We start from the raw sequence: 25,028 nt of genomic DNA on the forward strand, positions 1-25,028 counted from the left end.
CTTTTTAAAAGAAAAATGTACTATAATGAGCAGAAACTTTGGGATGTATCTTACTAGATTGGAGCAGGGAGGCCTATGAAAGGATAACTGTAGACTTTTATCTTCAAGGTGTTATGAGATTAAAAGTTGAGGCTGTGAGTTCTAGTCCCGCCTTAGGCATGAAAGCCGGCTGGGTGACCTTGAGCCAGTCCCTCTCTCTCAGCCCAACTCACAGGCTTGTTGTTGTGGGGAAAATAGGAGGAGGAAGGAGCACTAGGAATACTTTTATAAGTAACTGCCTTGAGTTACTTATAAAAATAATAAAGGCAGGATACAAATAAATAAGGGGGAAAAAACATGCTTATCTGGGCTTCATGAAATAAGTTTTTGCCTCAAAGGAGAATTATACTATATACAGTGTCACGAGGATACCAGTAATCCAGTTGTTGGCTTAGCTTCTTACATACTAGTCTGGTGCAAATCCAAATAAGAAAGGGAACAGTAATATTCTTTCTTGGTTTGTTAAATATAAGTGAGAGCTCAACTTTATAATACTTTCAATAACCCCATACACTCAGTTTTACTGATCCCATATTGCTTTTTGGGAACTGAGCCTGAAAGATACTGGCTTGCCTAAAAGTTTTGCCATGAGAACAAACTTCCAGGCCTTGTTCCAAAGACTCATATCTGTGCTGAGCATTACACAGAGTAAATGTGCTGCAGGGCTAGAGGGTACCAAGTTTAGGCATTTCTCCCATCTTCAGAACTGGCAAAAGATTCACTTCTACAACACAGTCCACCATTCTTATTTCTTACCATTCTCAAGATGGCCAGGGACAGCACGAGATTTGTGTGGTGTAAGTCCTCTAGAGAATCTATGGAGGGAACCGTGTCTACGAGGCCTCAAACCCCAGATCTGTCACCAATTGATGCTGTTCTTCCTCTTAATTCTCAGTGGACTTAATGTCTTTGTGCCAAGAGTAGGAACTCTACTTTTGAATTCATGACAAAGAAACTCTTGACTTGGCACTTTTTAGCTCATACACCAGCTGCTATGCTGTAGCAGCTTTCATGGAAGAGTTACAGCTGTGTAAATGTTTCATAGAATGAAGATGGGGGGGGGGGCGGTTTATCCACCATTCAGAATTTTCTGACATCACATTAGCTTTCACTCTCAAATATTTGACAATCCGGTAATGAAGTTAGAGCTGCTTTCTTGCGGGCAGCACTCTTTGATTTCCAGAATTGGAATGGTAAAATCTCTTGTACAAGAAATCCATATATAATAATGCTTATTCACTTAAGTGTAAAGGCAGCTCAGGGTTGTCACTGTAAAGTGGCATGCTGAATATTTACTGTATTAAGATCAAAACCAAAGCTAAGAGGTTCCCCAAGTAAAGTAGGTCAATTTCTGCACCAGAAATTTGTCCAAGTTACATACTCATTTATTTTTTATTAAATCATCTATTTAATTATAAACTGATGAAAGGTAAAGTTTAGTTTGTTCAGTTTATTTTTGTTCAGTTTATTTTTTGACAAAAAAATTTGCATGATTCTTCATACACAGGAAGAAAAATGCTTAAGGTTTAAGAATATGAATGGGAAAAAAAGCAAAACTGACAGGTTCATTCACAAACTTTGGTTACTTAGCTTATAGAAGATCATGTTTGAATCCCTGTTGAATTCATCTGGTAAAAATGGATGGAATTTTATGTTTTAAATTGGTTTTACCTTTTTTTAGTGTTCTAAATTTGCAGAACTTTTCAAAAGAAAGAATTAGATTATCTTTTAAAATAAATTTGGACGTAGGGAAAATTAACCAGATTTGGCCATCCTAATTTCAGAAACAGTTGGAAAAAAACTTGAAACAATTACTATGGTATTGGTGAATTGGCTTTAAATATTAACATAAACAACAAAGAAGTAGTGTTTCTGTGCAGATATAGATATATCTGTCTTAAATATATTACAAGGTACCAGTATTCCCCACTTGCAAGAAACCAGCCAGGAAAATAGAGATAAAGACTTAACTATGTCAACTACTGTCAAAGACTATTCATTCTAGGTATACTGTAAAGGTGATTTAATAATCTTTGTATAGTGTATGGGTCTTGGGCCACACTGGAAACCCTCACTCGCCACGGCCCCATTCTGACATCCTTGCTCTAGAAAATAGAACAAAGCCATTAAATTCTTGTACAAGTACAGTATTTATATCTTTATTACAAATTATTGATGGCACTAGTTGGATACAATGAAAACACAGTCAATGTTGCATAGCTGCTCCAATGTACAACTGCATATTTTCCATATTGTAACTTATGTTAAGTTAGCCTGTATGTCCACTATACGGAAGATCTCTGCAGTCCAACCCAATTACATTCAGAGTCTCACATGCACTTACTTTATGAGAAAAAGGGCCACTTTAAAATTTAGGATAGTAAAACTGCTAGTACAGCTTTATTCATATACTGTATAGAAAAACAAGTTTATTTCTTTCTTTCTGGTACAAATCAAGTAATTACGAAGTGTTCTTTAAATGCACAGTGCTTTAGACTACCCCATAGCTAATGTGTGTAGCAGCAATAACCGTGGGTCAGTTTGTTATACAGAACACTTTGCACTCTCAATGTGGTTAGAAGCAATACCTCTGCAATAAATGTATAGTTACAACATATTTTGGAAAGAAGGGGAACACTCTATTAATTGCCAGCCTAGCTTAGAGATTTTGTAAAATACACAGAAGCTGAATGCTGTTATCATTTCTCCTTAGCATGAAGTTAATGCTGATCATTTTCTGTTGGCACATTCTTCTCCTCATTTGGGCTGTGTTTACTTTTAAGGGATCTTCCAATGTATCTCCAGTATTCTTTCCGTATAATGTCTTTTTCCTTAGCGAGGATTTCACACAACTATGAAAAGGAAAATTACAATTTTGCTTATATTTATATTCCCTTCAGTATGCACAGTATTTTACAGAATAACAGGAAGGGAGGGAGGGAATTCTATATTGAGATCTTACAGTAAAGCAGGAGACACTACTGTAAATTATCAGCAGGACTAGAGGTCAAAAGCCAGTGAACAGGGTACCTATATTCACTCTGAATTCTCCATTATTAAATATTCAACCATCTTACTCCAGGCTGAACTTGTATATTTCCAGGTCAGTCCCTTAAACATCTTACAGTGTTTAATTGATTTGGGTCAGGGTGAACAAGATAAAATGTCTATAATGAAAAAGAAGGCACTTAACTACGTTGCTTGAAATATAATATGCTAGAAGATGGCAATTTTTAGATACACAACTAAAGTGAGAACAGTGATTATAAATATTTTATTTGGTGCTGCCAGTGTCAAAATCTGCATACTATTTTATAGTAACAGTATACCCAATCAGCTGCAGTTTTAAGGAATACCCCCCCATCCTATTATTTACCCATGTTCATTTCCCTTCTCTTTCCCTTTTCTCTACATATTTAGCTTGTACACACTTTTAAGTCAGGGATCCGTCTTTTCAAAATATTGATAGCACTGTTCAAATAAATTTTGAGATTGAAAGTATAGTGATTTATCAAAACTTAATGAAGCTTTCAGCTTCTCAGAATGCAGTACTTTCTTCAGATAATTTGGTAGATTAGTCTGACTTTTAAATAAATTCTAAGATCAGGCCTCTTAATGAACACTAAATAAATACAGCTTTCCAACATGGAACTTCCAAAATGACACTTCACCTAGACAGGCAACCAGCTGAAAGACAATCTTCCTAATCCTATCACCTACTGTATGTATTAAGCAATATTGGCAGGCTTGAAGCAGACAGTAACTATTTCTGATACAGGAAGTTACTTTTGAAATGGAAGTACATTGCTTCTTCAAGTGAAATAATATATGGGAAAGAATAGTTTATAAAGTAAGATCCCGGAGGTCAAATGATTAATGTATTTTATTATACTTGACATGAAACACCATTGTTATTAGCATGTATGAAATCCACAATAGTAAATGTATAACACATTACATGCATGGCATTTTCTCCATCTTTTTGAAAATATAGTTCTGTATAAATTATATAGTCAGGACCAGAAATATTGGAACAAGGATAACTGTTTTGGCATTTGGCCTCTTGTTTACCACCACACTGAAGTTGAAAGGAAACACACCCAGATGGGAGCGAAGTCAGGACTTTCAGCTGTAATTCCAGGGGTTTGACAAAAGTGGGGCACTAACCATTCAGGAAGTACAGCCAGTGGCATACACACACCCCATCATTGGTGGCTCATAAGTAATGGAACAAACCAACATTACAAACAAGGATTGCCTTTAATACCTGGATGAAAATCTTTTGCAGTCAATAACCCCTGAAGTCTGGAACCCATGGACATGACCAAATGCTGAGTTTCCTCCCTCAAGACGCTTTGCCAGGCCTTTACTGCAGCTGCCTTCAGCTGCTGCTTGTTTGTGGGTCTTTCTGCCTTCAGTCTTGTCTTCAGTAAGTGAAAAGCATGCTCTGTTGGGTTGAGATCAGGTGACTGACCTGGCCATTGAAGAACATCCCACTCCTTTGCCTTGAGAAACTCTTGGGTAGCTTTTGCTGTATGTTTTGGGTCATTATCCATCTGCAATATGAAGCGGTGTCCTATCAGTTTGGCAGCATTTGGCTGAATATGAGCAGAAAGTACAGCTCTATACACTTCAGAATTCATCCTGCTTTTATCAGCAGTCAGGTCATCAATAAACACCAGTGACCCACTTCCATTGGCAGCCATACATGCCCATGCCATAACATGTTTGACAGATGATTTGGTACGCTTTGGATCATGAGCTGTGCCTTTCCTTCTCCATACTTTTCTCTTCCCATCATTCTGGTGCAAGTTAATCTTGGTTTCATCAGTCCAAAGAATCTTATTCCAGAACTGGGCAGGCTTTTTTAGATGTTTGCTGGCAAAGTCTAATCTGGCCTTTCTGTTCTTGAGCGTTACCAGTGGTTTGCACCTTGTTGTGAAGTCTCTGTATTTACATTCATAAAGCTGTCTCTTGACTGTAGATGTTGACAATGACATGCCTACCTCCTCAAGAGTGTTCTTGACCTGGCTAGATGTTGTGAAAGGGTTCCTCTTCACCATAAGCAGAATTCTGCAGTCATCCACTTTAGTTGTCTTCCATGGTCTTCCAGGCCTTTTGCTGTTGCTGAGCTTGCCAGTTAATTCCTTCTTTTTCAGGATGTTCCAAACTGTTGTATTGGCCACTCCCAATGTTTTTGCTATCTCTCTGATGCGTTTATTTTCTCAGCCTAATGATGGCCTCCTTCACTCGCATGGAAGCCTCTTTGGACCTCATGTTGAGAGTTCCAGTGAACAGCTACCAAATGCAAATGTAACACTCAGAACCACCTCCAGGCCTTTTATCTGCTTGATTGGTCATGGGGTACCCAGGAAATAGGCCACACCTGGCCATGCAGCTGCTTGTCATCCATTTGTTCCATTACTTATGAGCCACCAACAATGGGGGGGGGGGTGTATGCCAGTGGCTGCATTTCCTGAATGGTTAGTGCCCCACTTTTGTCAAACCCCTTAAACTACAGCTGAAAGTCCTGACTTCACTCCCATCTAGGTTGTTTCCTTTCAACCTCACGTGGTGGTGTAGAGGCCAAATGCCAAAACAGTTATCCTTGTTCCAATATTTCTGGTCCTGACTGTACTTTGATGACTTAGCTTTAATTTTTTAAAAGTCAACTGTATTTGCAATCAGTTAGTACACCAGTATTAGCAATATGAAGTCAGTTCTGAGTATTTCTTGATTTCTTTAATACCACCAACACACACACACACACACACATGAGCCTGATATGATTTTGAGGCCCCCCAAAATGTTGACTTTAATGGCTTTATCCCTATCCAAAAAGGGAACTGACCATGCTTGATGGAGATTATGGGGATTTATTATAACTTGTTAAGGACTCCAGGTTGGGAACAGCTATTACAAAAAACTTTAAAGAACTAACCTCTAATGCTTTGTTGAGGGTTTCTTCCTTGTTTTCACACTGGTTTTCTAACATGTCTTCATATATGTCCACCAAGAAGGCAATTAGATAGGGGGAACTATGACTTGGCTGCAATTCTAGTAGCTGTTCTAGCAGGTCTGGATATTTCGAAAGGCCACGATCTTGCAAAATCCTGAAACAAAAAGGGTCCATGAACATTGTATTAAATTTCAATCATCTTGCCATTTTTTTAATTTAAAAATTCCTAGAAACATGGAGATCCTAGCTCCAGTCCCATGTTCTATTTGCTCATCTTAATAGTGGCAGAAGAAGGGAGAACACAAAGATGTAACTAAGCAAAGAGGTATTCGATGTTTTAATTAAAGTTGAGCAGCAGTGCACTTCCCTCATACTTTCAACTCTTGAAACATAAACCCAATGTTTCCTCATGGACAGAACTTCTGCCCACTTGCTGCAATTTCTGAGGGATGCCCTAAGTGGTGAAATGTGATCTTTTAATGGAAGGACCATTAAATCCAGGGCCTAAAATTAGCTAACTATAGTACTACGGTATTTTAAGCATTAAAAGGATTTATACCACTCTAGTTTGGCCATGGAAAGGACACAACCTACCCAATATAAAGAAGCATAGAATTTTTTAAAAATCACGTTCCATGCTGTTAGCTGATTGAACATTTATTTTTTTTTATTATTCAATTTACATCTCATCTTTATTTTGTTCAACTCAAGGTGGTGTACATAATGCTCTCGCCTCCCATTTTCCCCATAACAAACCTGTGAGGTGTGTTAAGCTCAGAGAGAATGACTGGCCCAAAGTCACTCAGGTGACTTCTGTGCCTAACGGAGGACTAGAACTCATAGTCTCCCAGTTTCTAGACCAGCACCTTAACCAGTACACCATACTGGTACTACTTGCTTCATAAGGTGTTCTTTCTATTGGAACTATCAGCAGGAAATGCTCTGGAGTAAGTGTCTTTACAATCTTTCCTATGGAAAACCCTTTTCACATGGAACAAACAGAGCCCTATGTATTCTTCCAGAGAATCCCAGGAAAGGATTTTTTTTTAGATTTTTTTATCCTGCCGTTATTTTTTTTCTAAATAGCTCAAAGCGGGGAACATTCCCAGTACTCCTTCCTCCTCCTCTTTTCCCCACAACAGCAACCCTGTGAGGTGAGTTGGGCTGAGAGTGACTGGCCCAAAGTCACCCAGCCAGCTTTCATGCCTGGGGTGGGACTAGAACTCACAGCTTCCTGGTTTTTAGCCTGGTGCCTTAACCACTAAAATCAAATGATAAAATGACAGTTTTTGCATGGTTTCTTTCTGGATTTGCTGGTATTCAGAGAGGGCAGGAAAGTTCCATCTCCTCTCACCATCTAAATAAATTTTGTTTAGTGAAACAAAACAGTGGCTTCTATGGCTTCTGCTAGAGATTGCCCACATATTTTCAAACATCTTTTTACAATCCAAAAGGTCAGAAACACTTCACAATCATGCTGTAATATTCTTAGCTGAATCCTAACTTGATACCAAACTCCCTTCTTTCCGTGCATTACATTTGCAACATACAGTGGCATTAAACATATAAGTCAAACAATCTCACCCTTTCAGGTAATTCCACGCACTTTCATTATGAGGTACCATCTTGATCATTTCTAGGGTGTACCTGAAAAGGAAACACAAACTGGATAAGGAAGCTATGGAACAACCTATTTGTCAAGATACAGTAGCATAAATCCTGAATGGTGGACACAGACATACAAATCTATTGAGTGAAACACTGATTTTCTTTGCTTATGGATATTAGATATAAAATATTCTAGGTTTAGAACATCAGCCTGAGCATTCTGCACATGTCTCAAGGAGTCTGTCATCTTGCAATTACCTTAAAAAAAATCCTCCAATCTATGGAGATTTGAAGACTGCTTTAGCCAATAGCAGGCAAGATTCCATCCCTATTGCCATTGGCTGGAGATAGTTTAATATTTTTAAAACTATCTCCTTGGACAATTTTAATCCAGATAGTACTCAGCATGGATTATCATATCATCTGCTTTTATGGTCTTTATTAAAGCACAAAAGGAAAAAAGGGGGCTTTTAAAAAATTCACATGGTTCCTTATAATGGAAATGTTTTAAGTTTGCTTCCATTAATACAATAATCCAGTGGGGCTGTTCTGTTCCATACTTGGGACAAATCTTGTTTGTTTCAGACTTACTCCTAATGATGCATTTATGAATCCAAGCATATTCTATATGGATGAAAGAGAGAAAAACCATTCCTCAAGTAGATTTATTTCACAAGATGTACAATGCCCAAAGTATTTTCAATTTTTTAAAGTTAACCTGCATTATTGTCTTTAGGTAATGATAAAACACTCCCAAAACAAAAACTAAAGTTAAGTCACGCAAGACATTTTTACAGCATGGAGTTTCTGTTGCAAATTCCAGGTTCTCCATCATATCTCCCCACCTTCCCTGCTTTTATTTCTTTCCACTCCATGAGCTTCACTGGGCTTTTTCAGGAGGGCTCCCCAGAAGGATAGGGGTTAGGGATTTTATTAAAATATATTTTGTACTTCTACAACTCAGGATTACCACTCCTCTTGTGTGTGGCTATGTCAAGCTGTGCTTGGAAAACTGAAGTGACCATAATCCAGAGACATAGTATGCAGTGCCTATGTTAGCAAAAGGAGTCTAAAAAATCCACTGGGGATGGTGCAACTGTCCATAATAAAATATACATGGCATTATATACTTGTATACATGGCACAAGATAAAACCCACTAAAACATTACATACTGAATTTCTCTCTCTAGAACAGCAGGATCATTGTAACCAGTTGTGTTTGAAATCACGAAGTGTCTTTGGTTCCAGACGGAATTATTTCTGACATCTTCTTTCAAAAGTTGCTCAACATACTCCAGTTCATCATCCCACAGCTTAAACTCCTAAACACATAAAATTGAAGGAAACCCTGAGAGACTGCATTAGGAGAACTGTCTCATCCCTATTAGTTCCCCTGAAACAATTATAGATTTAAGTGTTAGTGAACATAACTTCTGAAATGATTGTAGCAATTACAGAAGCAATAATATGACTGTCAACATACCATGTCTGATGTTCCAAAACCAAATAAACCATAAGCTAAATATTAGATATTTATAATATACCTTGTATACCATTTATAGGAGAAAGTATTACAGATGTGAATTAACAACCTGACCTGCTTGAAGTATACTAATGCAATAATCAGAACACACAAAATCACTTCCGAATCTTCTGTCATAAACGACAAACATGAAATCCAGAATGGGATTCAGACCACATCCATCTGCATCCCTTCATTTTCTCAGCAGATAAATGAATGGTCGCCACTCATTCCTTTTGGGAAAAAAAATGAAGCAAAACAAAAACTTGAACTTCTCCTTTCATAAGCTTCCTGCTCAGGATAACAATGAGCATTTGTTAATAAGACCTAAAAAGAAATACCTGAATGACCCATTGTCTATGTTGCCAAGCATGGTAGTTCTTGGCATCCTGGTTAAGAATGTCTGCAATAAATTCAAGTTCTTGTGATGGGTCCTTCAACCACTCTACCAAAACCCGCCTGTGGTGCCTAAAAATCAAGAATGTTAAGAAACAGTAGTTAGTGTGTGTTTTGTTCTTTAGGACATGGATGATAAACCTATAATCCACCCAGTATTTCTAACGTACTGGACCCAGTATAATTCTCTACTGGTCAAGTTGGCAACAGCTGCAGTTTGGCATCTTCTGGTGGTCCCCATGTTCTCTGGTCCTGGTGGAGTATCAACATCATCACCATCAAACCATCATTCCATGGAGGTTAGTATTTACCAGAGAACAGCAGTTTAATCAAATAATACCTGAAGAATTAGTGTAATAGCTTGTAAACCAGGATTGTACCCTTCAAATTCAAGAACTACAAATTCCAGAATTCCCAGCTAGAGGACTCTGGGTATAGTAGTCCCAAAACATCTGAAGGGCATTTGTTGAGGAGTGCTATTACAGATTGCTGCATTTGGATGTTCTGTATATTACATTCTAAACTGTGTTTACACAACACATTTAACAGTACAGCGGTGCGTTGCTTCTGATTCAATTCCAGAAAAGGGCTTCTTAGGGCATGGAGGCATGAATGTGGTATGTTCATGCCCCCAGTACACCCCCAAGCACCTTCCAGGAACTGAACCAGAAGCATTGCACAGCCCTATTTAACTGTAGCCTCTCAAATGCCCCTGCCAGGAAAATGAGATGCTGAGCCTGGTTATTTTTAAGCTTAAATAGGATTTTTATATTAGTGCAGTGTTTTTTAAAAAAAATTTCTTTCAGGACCCCTCCCCACTTTTAAAAAATATGGATGACCTCAAAAGAGCTTTTATTTGTATGGGTTATCAATACTTATATTAAAAATTAAAATTGACACATTCACTGCCACTACCACTTCTCATGGTTGCTTGATGGGATTTTAATATTTTCTTATTTTTCAACATAGGCTGGCAAATCATTTTGATTTTGCAAACTCCTAGGAGGGTCTTGGAGACCTCCTAAGGGTCCTAGGACCACACTTTAAGAAACACTGTATTTGTGGGTTAGACAAACCCAGTTTATTTCATTAATTTATGGTTCAGTGTACTGTGCAAACCCAGAAAATGTTTTCATTCAGTAACCAGGTTAATTGAATTGTGTGAACAGAACCAAGGGATTGTCAGTTCAGCAGAGGCTGAGTTCTTACACCATTTGACAACGTGACCTGCATGCATCCACTAAAAAATAGTATGTTTTAGTTGATACTAGATGGTAAGAAATTTCTCCTTGTAATGATAGCTTTATAACAGCTTATTTGTGTGCCCAAACTATCATTCGATGCCTCAGAAATGCCTGCAAACATATGTCATATTCACTAAAACTGCCTCTTAAGTTGATAATCACATGGATAATAAAACCCATTGCATAAGAAAAGTGGCAATGGTACATTAAAGAGTGTATTAGGAAAGCAAGGTTAAGTATAGTGAAATAAGGCCATTCATACAAAGGATAAGAGGGAACACCCAAGCATATAAAAGCACAAACACAGATTATCCATCAAAGCACAGCAGTGGAGTCACTAAACTGTTGCTGTTGTGGATCCCCTGCTGTATTTTCCTCTTTAGCAGATGCAGCTCCTGCATCTTACATGATTCCATGCTTTGTTTAAATATCCTTGTTTTGCTCTAGCAGTAACTGAAATATATTATTTACATCACATTGTACTAGTGTAATATACAAAGAATAGCCAACATCGTAATATCTTGCCATTGTTATTTTTACCTTTAAAAACCAAGAACATCACATGGGAGTACTTTAGATCATTATGTACATCAGTATCATCATACCAACAAAATGCTCCTCAGCTTGAAGAACTCTTGCTATAACTAGAACTTCTGCGTAAGTCTTTGTGTGACAATTGAACTTCTGCGTAACAGTCTTTGTGTGACAATTCTGCACCACGTATTCAGAGGAGAAACACAAGGAATCAAGCATTTCTTTACATAGGAAATAACTTTTGTTATCAAAGAAGCCAGGCTTACCAGACTTGATAATTCTTTGGCTGATCTTCAATGATAGCGGTGATGTAATTGAGTTCCTCATGTAAGTCTTTCTTCAAGGACTGCAGAAGTACCCTACGGAAATGCCTACAGGGAAAAAAGGGCAGTGTAATGGTTGCCTATTGCAGGCATTCTTGATTGCGGGTTTAGCTCCTTCCCCATATTCCTGTCTATTCCTGTCAGTACTTCAAAAGTGATCATTTCAAAACAAATAATAGTTCTGACTGGGCATTTTTTCTTTGAGAAACAGACCCCCAAACCTGTAAGATGGGAAGACTAGTTTGCTAAAGTTCAGGGATAGCCTTTTAGCTCTTGCTGAACTCCCAAAGAACCCATAATAGTTAGGAATGATAGAAGTTGCAGTCTAATAGCATTAAAAAGACCTCACACTGAAGAATCCCTGCTATAGCTAATGTAATACACACTTCCTTGACAAGCTCTTTGACTTGATAAATGAATGAACTGCATCCAATCAGTAAGAATATGAGCCACAAATAAATACAGCCCATCCCATGAAAGAAAATAACTATGCACTAAGTGGCCTGTTCATATTTGGGTGATATTAACACATTCAAAACCTTGCTTACTGGATGCTCAGAATTCATATAATATAAACATGAAGTTCAGAAAGCCAATACTTTTTCTTAGCATTCACTGTTCTGTTTTCCTGTTGGGTTGTCAAGGTGATTTTTTATACAAAACACAGACAAGGAAGCATAGTAACCAAAAGGGATTAAAGCATCATCAAACAGGCCCACAGATACTGACTACACCATCCATCATGGCTTAGTCAAGAATGAATTTCAGATTTTAACTAAAAAGCAGTATGAGAAGGCCTCTGTTATACTCATACCATACAAAGCAATTCTTGCTAATGGTAAAGACAGTACTCCTACGTTTTGTCATTTTTTGGCCAGTATGCTGTAAGGGCAAACAAAACTGAGTTTTATCCCAGGGACGCCCACATTATTGTATGCAAGTTATGATCTTGAATGCAGAGACTGCCTTGCAAACCCACATATTGTTGCTTGAATCTCACTAAGAGTACCATACTCACTCAGAATACCATACTGATTCTACATTAAACAAACAATTTAAAGCAGTACTGAAACTAGTAATTTTATTTCCCCTATAAAATAACAGTGGGTTTTACAACCAAGTTAGTTGTCCTTGGAGAAGGACCTCCAATATTCACCTGAAAAAATTCTAGTGAGCTGCCATCTCTGTTGCCAAAAAAAAAATAAAAAATGGTACTGTATGTTGAAAAAGACTCTTAGGCAGATGGTCCAACCCTGGTTAATATATAAATATGTGTCTTGTATACAGATTGTTTAAAGCTTTAAAGATGAACACCCACACTCTGAATGGAGCCTAGAAATAAAAACTAAAAACTTCAGCTATTTTATAGGCCCTCCGCACTACTATAAGCAACTCTAGCTATGATACTTTGAATCTGCTGCAGTTTCTAGACAGTTTTCAAAAGTCAGTTACGTACTGAGATTATTGTAGAAATCCATTCTAGTGATACCATCCATCAGGGCAGGAAAGCCTCATAAAAATAAAGTGCTGCCCTGACACTCTGAAACATGCTTCCCCTGCCAACATCTGACAGCTCCCCACTCTAGTCACCTTCTGAAAAACTGTCAAAACATGGATGTTCTGCAAGCCTGCAGTGATTATCATTTGCACACTCTATGTTACCTGATCGGTAGTACGCTATTTTAATTTTCACTGACTTTGCTATTATGAGGATTGTTATGGCTTTTGTGTATTATGACTTGGCTTTATGAACTGTTTAAAGTTGTAGGCAGTTTGTAACTTAGGCAGCATTCACACAATGGAAAAAACAGTAGGTCTTTGGCATTTTGCTCACTTGCTGAATTATTATGATAATGCTGTTCATCTAAAAGCCACTTAAGCCTAGAGTCGCTTGAGTCGGCGGTACACAATACTTGTAACAAACACATAAATAAATAAAATGTTTGCAAATATCACACCAAAAGGCAAACTGTAACTAATCTGAATGGCCTCAGTATTTTAAATTCTCATCTGGAATTTCTGAAAAGGACAAAAAAATTAAATTCTCAGGATTACTACATACCATACTGTGTAGTTAGCAGCATTAAGGTCAATGGCATCCCCTGTTAACTTGAGAGCTCTTTCACTCCTTTCATCACGTTGCAGAACAGCCCGGAAGTAATCATATACATCTTTAACTAGGCAGAAAAAATTAGTTTGTCAAATCTGTTTTTGACCTTTCTTTGCCACATTTACTCTTTTTCAGATTCAAAACTGTTTTTCCTTCATGCCCCATGCTTAGCCCAAACTACTGGTGCCCTTAGTTTTAGAGCTCTCTGTATCTTTTCCCCACATTTTCTCTATCAATATTTCCTGCTAGATTCCTGGCTCTCACCTTCATTTTCTTGCACCCTCAGAATTCACCACTTCCAAATCCTCTCCACTCATCCTCTCTTATTGCCTATTCACCTCTGTCCCAGAAGTCTCACAGATTTTCTGATTCTTTTACTTGAAGTCCTCCTTCAAAATTGCCACTTTAATTTTTAACTTTCACTGAATTTATGCAGCTGGATTTGCTGACATTGATCACATACTACTTTTATTTTTCTTTCTATCCTGTCTTCCATTCCACTGTTCTCCCAAGGACAAGAAACAAGAAACAGCCCCTTGCCCCACACCTTTATTTCAAATCACCATGAGTCCATTCAGGGCAAGGTAGGTAATAATATTCTAAAAAAATGCCTAGAATTGAAGTCAGAAAAGCAAATACAGACTTTGCCTTGTTTGTTAGGATTCTGTTCTTTGAAAACCTCAGATAAAGCGAAGTCACATAAAGTGAGACACTGGAAAAAAAGAGGTTGTGAGGTATGGTGTCAAATTTTGTACCTCAAATATATTGAGAAATCTGCTCATAAATTTTTAGAGCCCTATTCTTAAGCACTGCATTATTCAGACATGTTTTCATCCTTGTCTCCTATTCTGTGTAGAATGAAAACATTTTTCCACCTTTTCTACAGATGGGTTTCTAATATGTGTGGTTATCAAGAGTAGAATGTATTACAGCACTATGAATTTTATTTGCATTCTTTGTTATGTTGGCACACCAATGCGCCCAGGTTAAAAGCTTGTCCTGGGGCTGAGGATCCTTCACCAGCTGTTTTTGTTGTTGTTTATTCGTTTAGTCGCTTCCGACTCTTCGTGACTTCATGGACCAGCCCACGCCAGAGCTTCCTGTCGGTCGTCAACACCCCCAGCTCCCCCAGGGACGAGTCCGTCACCTCTAGAATATCATCCATCCAACTTGCCCTTGGTTGGCCCCTCTTCCTTTTGCCTTCCACTCTCCCTAGCATCAGCATCTTCTCCAGGGTGTCCTGTCTTCTCATTATGTGGCCAAAGTATTTCAGTTTTGCCTTTAATATCATTCCCTCAAGTGAGCAGTCTGGCTTTATTTCCTGGAGGATGGACTGGTTGGATCTTCTTGCAGTCCAAGGCACTCTCAGAATTTTCCTCCAACACCACAGTTCAAAAGCATCGATCTTCCTTCGCTCAGCCTTCCTTATGGTCCAGCTCTCGCAGCCATATGTTACTACAGGGAACACCATTGCTTTAACTATGCGGGCCTTTGTTGTCAGTGTGATGTCTCTGCTCTTAACTATTTTATCGAGATTTGTCATTGCTCTTCTCCCAAGGATTAAGCGTCTTCTGATTTCCTGACTGCAGTCAGCATCTGCAGTAATCTTTGCACCTAGGAATACAAAGTCTTTCACTGCTTCTACATTTTCTCCCTCTATTTGCCAGTTATCAATCAAGCTGGTTGCCATAATCTTGGTTTTTTTGAGGTTTAGCTGCAAGCCAGCTTTTGCACTTTCTTCTTTCACCTTCATTATAAGGCTCCTCAGTTCCTCTTCACTTTCAGCCATCAAAGTGGTATCATCTGCATATCTGAGATTGTTAATGTTTCTTCCAGCGATTTTAACTCCAGCCTTGGATTCCTCAAGCCCAGCATGTCGCATGATGTGTTCTGCGTACAAGTTGAATAGGTAGGGTGAGAGTATACAGCCCTGCCGTACTCCTTTCCCAATCTTAAACCAGTCCGTTGTTCCGTGGTCTGTTCTTACTGTTGCTACTTGGTCGTTATACAGATTCTTCAGGAGGCACACAAGATGACTTGGTATCCCCATACCACTAAGAACTTGCCACAATTTGTTATGGTCCACACAGTCAAAGGCTTTAGAATAGTCAATAAAACAGAAATAGATGTTTTTCTGAAACTCCCTGGCTTTTTCCATTATCCAGCGGATATTGGCAATTTGGTCTCTAGTTCCTCTGCCTTTTCTAAACCCAGCTTGTACAGCTGGCAATTCTCGCTCCATGAACTGCTGAAGTCTACCTTGCAGGATCTTGAGCATTGCCTTACTGGCATGTGAAATGAGTGCCACTGTTCGATAGTTTGAACATTCTTTAGTGTTTCCCTTTTTTGGTATGGGGATATAAGTTGATTTTTTCCAATCTGATGGCCATTCTTGTGTTTTCCAAATTTGCTGGCATATAGCATGCATTACCTTGACAGCATCATCTTGCAAGATTTTGAACAGTTCAGCTGGGATGCCGTCGTCTCCTGCTGCCTTGTTATTAGCAATGCTTCTTAAGGCCCACTCAACCTCACTCTTCAGGATGTCTGGCTCTAGCTCACTGACCACACCGTCAAAGCTATCCCCGATATTGTTATCCTTCCTATACAGGTCTTCTGTATATTCTTGCCACCTTTTCTTGATCTCTTCTGCTTCTGTTAGGTCCTTGCCATCTTTGTTTTTGATCATCACCAGCTGTGGTGCAACTTAATATGTCCAACCTTGTTTTCGGTGTTAAAAAGGTCCTTTTCCTTTTGGGTAAGGAGTTGAACCTCCGCAAAGGATCGTTACCTTGTCGTGGTGCTGGAGCTTGAGCACCTCAATGATGCCATGAGCTAAACCGTGAAGGGCCACCCAAGACGGGAAGGTCATGACAGAGAGGTCAGACTAAATGCGATCCCTGGGGAAGGTAATGGCAACCCACCCCAGTATTCTTGCCGTGAAAACTAAATGGATCAGTACAACCAGAGATATGTCGGTATACCATCGGAAGATGAGACCCCCAGGTCGGAAGATGGTCAAAATGCTACTGGGGAGGAACAGAGGATGAGCTCAACTAGCCCCAGTCGTGATGACGCAGCTAGCTCAAAGCCGAAAGGACGGTTAGCGGCCGACGGTGCTGGTGGTGAACGGCGAATCCGATGTTCTAAGGATCAACACACCATTGGAACCTGGAATGTAAGATCTATGAGCCAGGGCAAATTGGATGTAGTTATTGATGAGATGTCAAGATTAAAGATAGACATTCTGGGCGTCAGTGAACTGAAATGGACTGGAATGGGCCACTTCACATCAAATGACCACCAGATCTACTACTGCGGACAAGAGGACCACAGAAGAAATGGAGTAGCCTTCATAATTAATAGTAAAGTGGCTAAAGCAGTGCTTGGATACAACCCCAAAAACGACAGAATGATCTCAATTCAAATTCAGGGCAAGCCATCTAACATCACAGTGATCCAAATATACGCCCCAACCACAAATGCTGAAGAAGCTGAAGTAGAGCAGTTCTATGAGGATCTGCAGCACCTACTGGACAACACGCCTAAAAGAGATGTTATTTTCATCACAGGAGACTGGAATGCTAAGGTGGGCAGTCAAATGACACCTCGAATTACAGGTAAGTATGGCCTGGGAGAACAAAACGAAGCAGGACATAGGCTGATAGAATTTTGCCAAGACAATTCACTCTGCATAACAAACACTCTCTTCCAACAACCTAAGAGACGGCTTTACACATGGACTTCACCAGATGGACAACACCGAAATCAGATTGATTACATCCTTTGCAGCCAAAGGTGGCGGACATTTGTACAGTCGGTAAAAACAAGGCCTGGAGCTGACTGTAGTTCAGATCACGAACTTCTTCTTGCACAATTTAGGATCAGACTAAAGAGATTAGGGAAGACCCACAGATCAGCTAGATATGAGCTCACTAATATTCCTAAGGAATATGCAGTGGAGGTGAAGAATCGATTTAAGGGACTGGACTTAGTAGATAGGGTCCCGGAAGAACTCTGGACAGAAGTTGGCAGCATTGTTCAGGAGGCGGCAACAAAATACATCCCAAAGAAAGAGAAAACCAAGAAGGCAAAATGGCTGTCTGCTGAGACACTAGAAGTAGCCCAAGAAAGAAGGAAAGCAAAAGGCAACAGCGATAGGGGGAGATATGCCCAATTAAATGCAAAATTCCAGAGGTTAGCCAGAAGAGATAAGGAATTATTTTTAAACAAGCAATGCGCGGAAGTGGAAGAAGACAATAGAATAGGAAGGACAAGAGACCTCTTCCAGAAAATTAGAAACATTGGAGGTAAATTCCAGGCAAAAATGGGTATGATCAAAAACAAAGATGGCAAGGACCTAACAGAAGAAGAAGAGATCAAGAAAAGGTGGCAAGAATATACAGAAGACCTGTATAGGAAGGATAACAATATCGGGGATAGCTTTGACGGTGTGGTCAGTGAGCTAGAGCCAGACATCCTGAAGAGTGAGGTTGAGTGGGCCTTAAGAAGCATTGCTAATAACAAGGCAGCAGGAGACGACGGCATCCCAGCTGAACTGTTCAAAATCTTGCAAGATGATGCTGTCAAGGTAATGCATGCTATATGCCAGCAAATTTGGAAAACACAAGAATGGCCATCAGATTGGAAAAGATCAACTTATATCCCCATACCAAAAAAGGGAAACACTAAAGAATGTTCAAACTATCGAACAGTGGCACTCATTTCACATGCCAGTAAGGTAATGCTCAAGATCCTGCAAGGTAGACTTGCCATGCAGTTCATGGAGCGAGAATTGCCAGATGTACAGGCTGGGTTTAGAAAAGGCAGAGGAACTAGAGACCAAATTGCCAATATCCGCTGGATAATGGAAAAAGCCAGGGAGTTTCAGAAAAACATCTATTTCTGTTTTATTGACTATTCTAAAGCCTTTGACTGTGTGGACCATAACAAATTGTGGCAAGTTCTTAGTGGTATGGGGATACCAAGTCATCTTGTATGCCTCCTGAAGAATCTGTATAACAACCAAGTAGCAACAGTAAGAACAGACCACGGAACAACGGACTGGTTTAAGATTGGGAAAGGAGTACGGCAGGGCTGTATACTCTCACCCTACCTATTCAACTTGTATGCAGAACACATCATGCGACAAGCTGGGCTTGAGGAATCCAAGGCTGGAGTTAAAATCTCTGGAAGAAACATTAACAATCTCAGATATGCAGATGATACCACTTTGATGGCTGAAAGTGAAGAGGAACTGAGGAGCCTTATGATGAAGGTGAAAGAAGAAAGTGCAAAAGGTTTAACTTGCAGCTAAACCTCAAAAAAACCAAGATTATGGCAACCAGCTTGATTGATAACTGGCAAATAGAGGGAGAAAATATAGAAGCAGTGAAAGACTTTGTATTCCTAGGTGCAAAGATTACTGCAGATGCTGACTGCAGTCAGGAAATCAGAAGACGCTTAATCCTTGGGAGAAGAGCAATGACAAATCTCGATAAAATAGTTAAGAGCAGAGACATCACACTGACAACAAAGGCCCGCATAGTTAAAGCAATGGTGTTCCCTGTAGTAACATATGGCTGCGAGAGCTGGACCATAAGGAAGGCTGAGCGAAGGAAGATCGATGCTTTTGAACTGTGGTGTTGGAGGAAAATTCTGAGAGTGCCTTGGACTGCAAGAAGATCCAACCAGTCCATCCTCCAGGAAATAAAGCCAGACTGCTCACTTGAGGGAATGATATTAAAGACAAAACTGAAATACTTTGGCCACATAATGAGAAGACAGGACACCCTGGAGAAGATGCTGATGCTAGGGAGAGTGGAAGGCAAAAGGAAGAGGGGCCGACCAAGGGCAAGATGGATGGATGATATTCTAGAGGTGACGGACTCGTCCCTGGGGGAGCTGGGGATGTTGACGACCGACAGGAAGCTCTGGCGTGGGCTGGTCCATGAAGTCACGAAGAGTCGGAAGCGACTAAACGAATAAACAACAAAAGGAGTTGAACAAGATGTTGATAGCCATTTGGACCCCATAGTAACAGTAGTAGCTACTGCAGGTATGGAATTAAGTGGAACACACAACTAGAACAACCACACAACACAATGTTAAATGCGTGAGTGAGGGCAGAAAGGGGTTTTGATGGGAAAATGTTCAAGTGGTTTTGGCAGGAACAAGTCTTGGCATGTTTCCAGACATTTGGCACAAATTGACTATGCTGGTCCCAATTACATAGTAAAATTTTTTTTCACATAAAGTGAATTCTAGGACAAAAATAACCACTCACATAATAGAAAATTTGCATAAAGAATGGGAATCCTGTAGTCTTCTGATGCTTCTGAGTACGACACAGTACATTTCATAGATATAATTGTTTTCTGATGTGATAATCTGCTGCTGTTAATTTGTTTGCACTTAACATTGACTGATGGAAAAACAACCTACCTTTCGGAACTGAGTTTTAAAGTACAAAATTCATACTTCTGGGGTTATCTACTAAGTAGATAAACTTCTAATTAACTTCAGCCTCATGTAATAGCTTAAAGCAAGCACAGTTCTAATCTTAGTTTCTTTCCTGTCTTGAATGATCTAATCATCTGTTTCATCTTTGAATTCCAATGAAGAACACACTACAGATTCTTATCATTATGAAATCCAGTTTGGTCTAGTGGTTAAGGTACCAGGCTAGAAACCAGGAGACTGTGAGTTTTAGTCCCACCATAGGCATGAAAGCTGGCTGGGTGACTTTGGACCAGTCACTCGCTCTCAGCGCAACGCACCTCACAGAGTTGTGGGGAAACGAGGAGGAAGGAGTATTAGGTACATTCCCACCCTGAGTTATTTATAAAAATAATAAAGGCAGGATACAAAAATCTAAAAAAAAAAAATCCTACAAATATTTATTCCAAAGTCAACCTCATAGTGTTTAGCTGAGCTGACTCCCACAGAAGCCTGCAAAAATTTGTAATTTTAATTTATGCTGTTGAGTGATGGGTCAGCCAGTACAACTCAATTGGAAATACAATGGAGTAACAGTGACAGAACTCAAAAAGCAAAAACACACACTAAGGCAAATTAGGAACCTATGGCCCTTTAGTTGTTATTGAACTACAATTCCCCACCAACATACACAACTGGTCACGCTGGATTGTGCTGTTGAGATTGTAATCTAGTAAACTCTGGAGTGCCAGAGATCCTGGCTAAAGCAATACAAGGTAGAGTAAAACCAGTTGAGAAGATAAACTTAGATGGTCCATTTATTCAGGGACAATCCATTTTTATGGCCATATTTCCATGTCTATCCATACTATTGAGAAGAGTCCTCCCACTTTTTTATCAATTTCTTCTAAACTTACATTTTTCACTATATATGATCTGAACTACAGGATGTGGCCCATCATCTTGAGGAACTGGTTCAATATCGGCCCATTCCTTCCTGTTCCTGTAAAAAACAGGTCAGCAGGTAGCAAATGCAAGAACATTTCAAAGAGACATACAGTTCAAGGATATCTTCTAGATACCAAAGACTCATTCATATATGTTATAGTACAGCATAGTTCCTTGCTGAGAATTTTCTTTAGTTAAATTGTATTTTAGTTAAATTAGAAGGGCAGAATTGTGTGTAAAACAAATCTTTGATCAGTTTCAAACACTCCTACTACTATGCTCTCTATAAACACGTAAGAATGCATCATCACAAGGAGCCTTACCTGCAGAAACACAGGAAAGAGCACTTTTCCCCAACTAAGTACCTTATTGATGCGTTGGGTTAAACAGATGGCACACAGAATTCTGGGACTTGTAGTCTAACACATTTGGGGAATATCAAGTTGCAGAAGCTGGATAACAATAAAAAATCAACCATACAAACTTGATGTGGTGATAATACCCCAAAAATCTGACAGCTGTGTATAGATAGCATTATTTGCAACTTATTATTTATTCAATTTGTATGGCTGTCCATCTCATCTAAGTGACTCTGGGTGGCTAATAGGTAAAAATCCAATAAAAACAAGTTAAAAACCAATATACAAACATATAAAAACTGTCCATAATCAATTTAAAAAACAGAAAATCATGATCATCAGTTACATGGTCTAGGTTTTTTATTTCTACCAGTTTATGTATATACACCAAGAATTTCATTTTTTTCTGGGCTCATTCCCAGACATACATGCTCAACTACATGCTGGAACTTACAAAATCAGCATTGATAGAGCAAGTTATGAAAAGCATTCTCTTCTCCCCTGAGACCCAACATATTTAAGGTGAAGAATTTCCAGATCAGGAAAGTTATATTGTGGGTGAGGATTTAAGTCTTTAAACTTCAGGAAACACTAAGCTTCCTCTAAAAGTACTTGCTGTGGTTTTTATTTCCAAGATTTTTTAAAATTCAAAACACTTCTCCTCCACGCTGAACAAGCATCCCTGGGTATCCTGGATTAGGATTGTGAAGGAATGGCTGGAGGGGGGACCTATTTTTTCCTAGATGGACTTGACCCTTCCCTCATCTCCCCACATCTCCGAATAGGAGACTATTCACTTGATTTAGTTGCCTATTTACACCACCCAGTCCAACGTGAAGAAGTGTGAAGTTTCTTGCAATGAATTCACGACACAGTTAAGGACAGAGTAAGCAATGTAAGGGACCTCCTAACACGGCAAGCCTTCCCCAACTTACTAGCAAAGTTAAGTCATGCACTGATGATGTTGCCTAGTCGGGCATCGAAACGTCTGCGAGCAAACCACCAAGCTCAGAGAGCACCAAGGACTCCACGGTTCAACCCTGAGCTACGGATACTCTCTTCCATTGAAAGTTAAATCAGCCCACCCGAGTTCCCGGGAAGCGGCTTCTAATCGGATTGCGCCGCCGAGGTCGAGGAGAGCCATACCTGTACAGCACGTAGCCAGCGGAGTCCAAGGGTTCGCCGCACTCCAGCAGCTCTCTGTCCCCCGCGGCTTCGGCTTCCGCCCCCAGCCGAGGCGCGCAACCCTCCGGGTTCCCTCTCTCTTCCTCGTCCGCCATCATCGTCGGCGCCTCCGCCCACCCCGGAAGAAACAAAACGAGGAGGATCCTATGAAAAACAAAAAGCCGGCCCTCCCCGCACCATAGAGTTGCATTCAGAAGCCTAGACCTCTCCAGAAGGAAAGGCTGCACGGCGGAAACGGGGTTGATCCCGCGCGGACGCGCTCTTTCTCCCGCCGGTTTCTGTGTTGCAAAGCTGGGTGGGAGGTTAAGCGTCTGCTCTGCATCTAGATATAGAAATCGAGAAGACTTCCCAGTCTTCTGAGAGCAATTCTGAGATTATGCTAACATTAGTACGTGGTAATCTAATTCCACCAGGCGACATGTTAGACAGAGCAGCAAAATTCGGCAATCGGCGTTTCTTGTTTCTACCAGTCTCTCCATAGAATCCTGGTTATGTCTCGACCCGTCGGTAAACGCAACTTGTTCGTACACTGAATGCAGCGCCCAACTACTGCGATGTCCTTCTGCTTATGCTGATTGACTGCGCAATTAACCTTCACAATAAATGGAAAAGTAGGTGCTGTCCCTGAGAAGAATAGTTGAGGGGCTGCACATTATTAATTTTCATCACTGCCAAAAAAAAAGAGAACCATCTAAGCTGCTAATTCTGTATTTTCCATGCATATGTCTGACTGAAAGAACAGGACATTATAAATCTTTCTGATTGGCAGGATGTTATAAATCTTTCTGATATTTGGGTATAAAAACATTTTCCATTTGGAAGGTATGAAATCTCTTTCTCTGTTCCTGAATTTGTTCTGGTAAAGATGTTCCAGTCATCCTTGGACTCTTCTATCAGACGCAGGAAAATAAAGCCACAGAAGTGATCCCAATTTTGCAAAACTAATGGGCTGGCAATGGGTACCACACCCCAAAGTGACAGATGGTCTCCCCCAGGGTCTTCATGTAGATGATAAAAAGTAGGGGCAGAGGGCACTCCATGAGCAAGCCTGAAGACTTCTAGATAGTCCAAAAGTGAACTAGTGAAAGGCATAGTGCCATAGTGCCATAGTAAAAGGCACGGAAGACCATTGAGAGTTCTAGCAGGACCAGGAGAGGTGCCCACTCCCCATCCCGGTCCCGACAAGTCACCCCACAGCACATCCCATGCTGGTTCTGTCCCTATGCCTACATGTGAACTATGATCGAAAGGGTTACATTTCATTCATTCTTCTAGATATATGCCATGACGCTTTGCTTTGCCAAAGAAGCTGCATTAAGCATGAAACTTAGTTTTGCTACAGTATAACTTTTAAAGAGCATTTAAAAAAAAAAAACCTCCCTCCAACTTTCTTTCCTTCATTCCTGTATACCTTTCCAGGTTTGGCAGCTGAGTTGATAGAAGACACTAAAGTAGACAGCCAGTAACTAATCACCACCACCAAGTTGATGCAAGATACTGGCACAGATGGAAAAATTCAGAAAAGAACACAAGGCCACCTTCTGTATGGAGAAATGGGGTAAAGAACCAAGGAGAGGAATGGGCTCAGATATGAAAGATGGGGCCGGGGAAGATAATTTTGGTCTCGCCTCCAGTGCTGTCGATTCCCCCTTTCTATAGCACCCCTTCTCCACCTGACCCTGTGTCTTAAGAGAACAACCAAACATTACAGGACTTTTCAATGGATGGTGAGAATTTAATACCAGCCTAGAGTTTAAGTAATCAGGGCAACCTTAAGAGACTTCTCCCCTTCCCCACCCTGCTTCCCACTTTTCCCTTCCCTCTTTCTCTCTCCCTTTTCTTAAGCTAGGATTCTTAACTTTGTAATCACTTACCAAACTTCGGAGGCTGAACTCTATAATTAATTATCAAACCTTAGATATGCAAATTTGTAATCTTTTTATTAGCAAATTAAAGAAACATCAAAAGAACCAAACTCAGTCTGTTCCTTAGGTACCCGGTTTAATCCAAGAACATGATAAGGTGTAATCTGGATGTGTATGTAGCATGGCCATGTCTGGTGGAACAACATGTGGATGTTTGAATAGGTGGTCATCCTAGAGGGCAGAAGACAACCCTCAGTCAAATGAAATTGGTGGTCCCCAGCCAGTGGCGAGAAGATAATAAATCCTTCTGTGATTAGAAATTCCTCAGAGGGCAGACAATTGATGGTTCCTAGCAGAGAGAAGAAAACCATCAATTCCCCAGGGAGACTCATGAATGGTGGCCAAAGAAAGTGAGCAGATTCACTCTAACCCCAGGGTGGGCATAGCACCAGGGCACTGTGTAACTGACTTCCTACCTACCCTCCTTTCAAAAGCCT

General features: G+C 40.0%; 1 protein-coding gene across 2 annotated transcripts; it reads right to left on the bottom strand.

Moving 5' to 3' along the window:
- Nucleotides 1–1,474: 1,474 nt before the first annotated feature.
- FNTA (farnesyltransferase, CAAX box, alpha) lies at nucleotides 1,475–22,794 on the bottom strand. Of its 2 annotated transcripts, none has more exons than XM_063294888.1 (9): nucleotides 22,628–22,794; nucleotides 21,092–21,177; nucleotides 13,689–13,803; nucleotides 11,570–11,674; nucleotides 9,471–9,597; nucleotides 8,781–8,929; nucleotides 7,583–7,645; nucleotides 5,981–6,152; nucleotides 1,475–1,667 (listed from the first exon to the last, which is right to left on the bottom strand). In XM_063294888.1, the coding sequence occupies exons 1-9, from the start codon at nucleotides 22,762–22,764 to the stop codon at nucleotides 1,641–1,643; spliced, it is 981 nt and encodes a 326-aa protein (XP_063150958.1). In that variant the 5' UTR covers nucleotides 22,765–22,794; the 3' UTR covers nucleotides 1,475–1,640. The 2 variants fall into 2 exon arrangements, with proteins under 2 accessions (XP_063150958.1, XP_063150957.1); XM_063294887.1 differs by lacking the exon at nucleotides 1,475–1,667 and adding an exon at nucleotides 2,171–2,891.
- Between the last annotated feature and the right edge of the window lie 2,234 nt (nucleotides 22,795–25,028).

This window comes from Candoia aspera, chromosome 2, assembly GCF_035149785.1.
Source record: "Candoia aspera isolate rCanAsp1 chromosome 2, rCanAsp1.hap2, whole genome shotgun sequence".
Classification (NCBI taxonomy): domain Eukaryota; kingdom Metazoa; phylum Chordata; class Lepidosauria; order Squamata; family Boidae; genus Candoia; species Candoia aspera.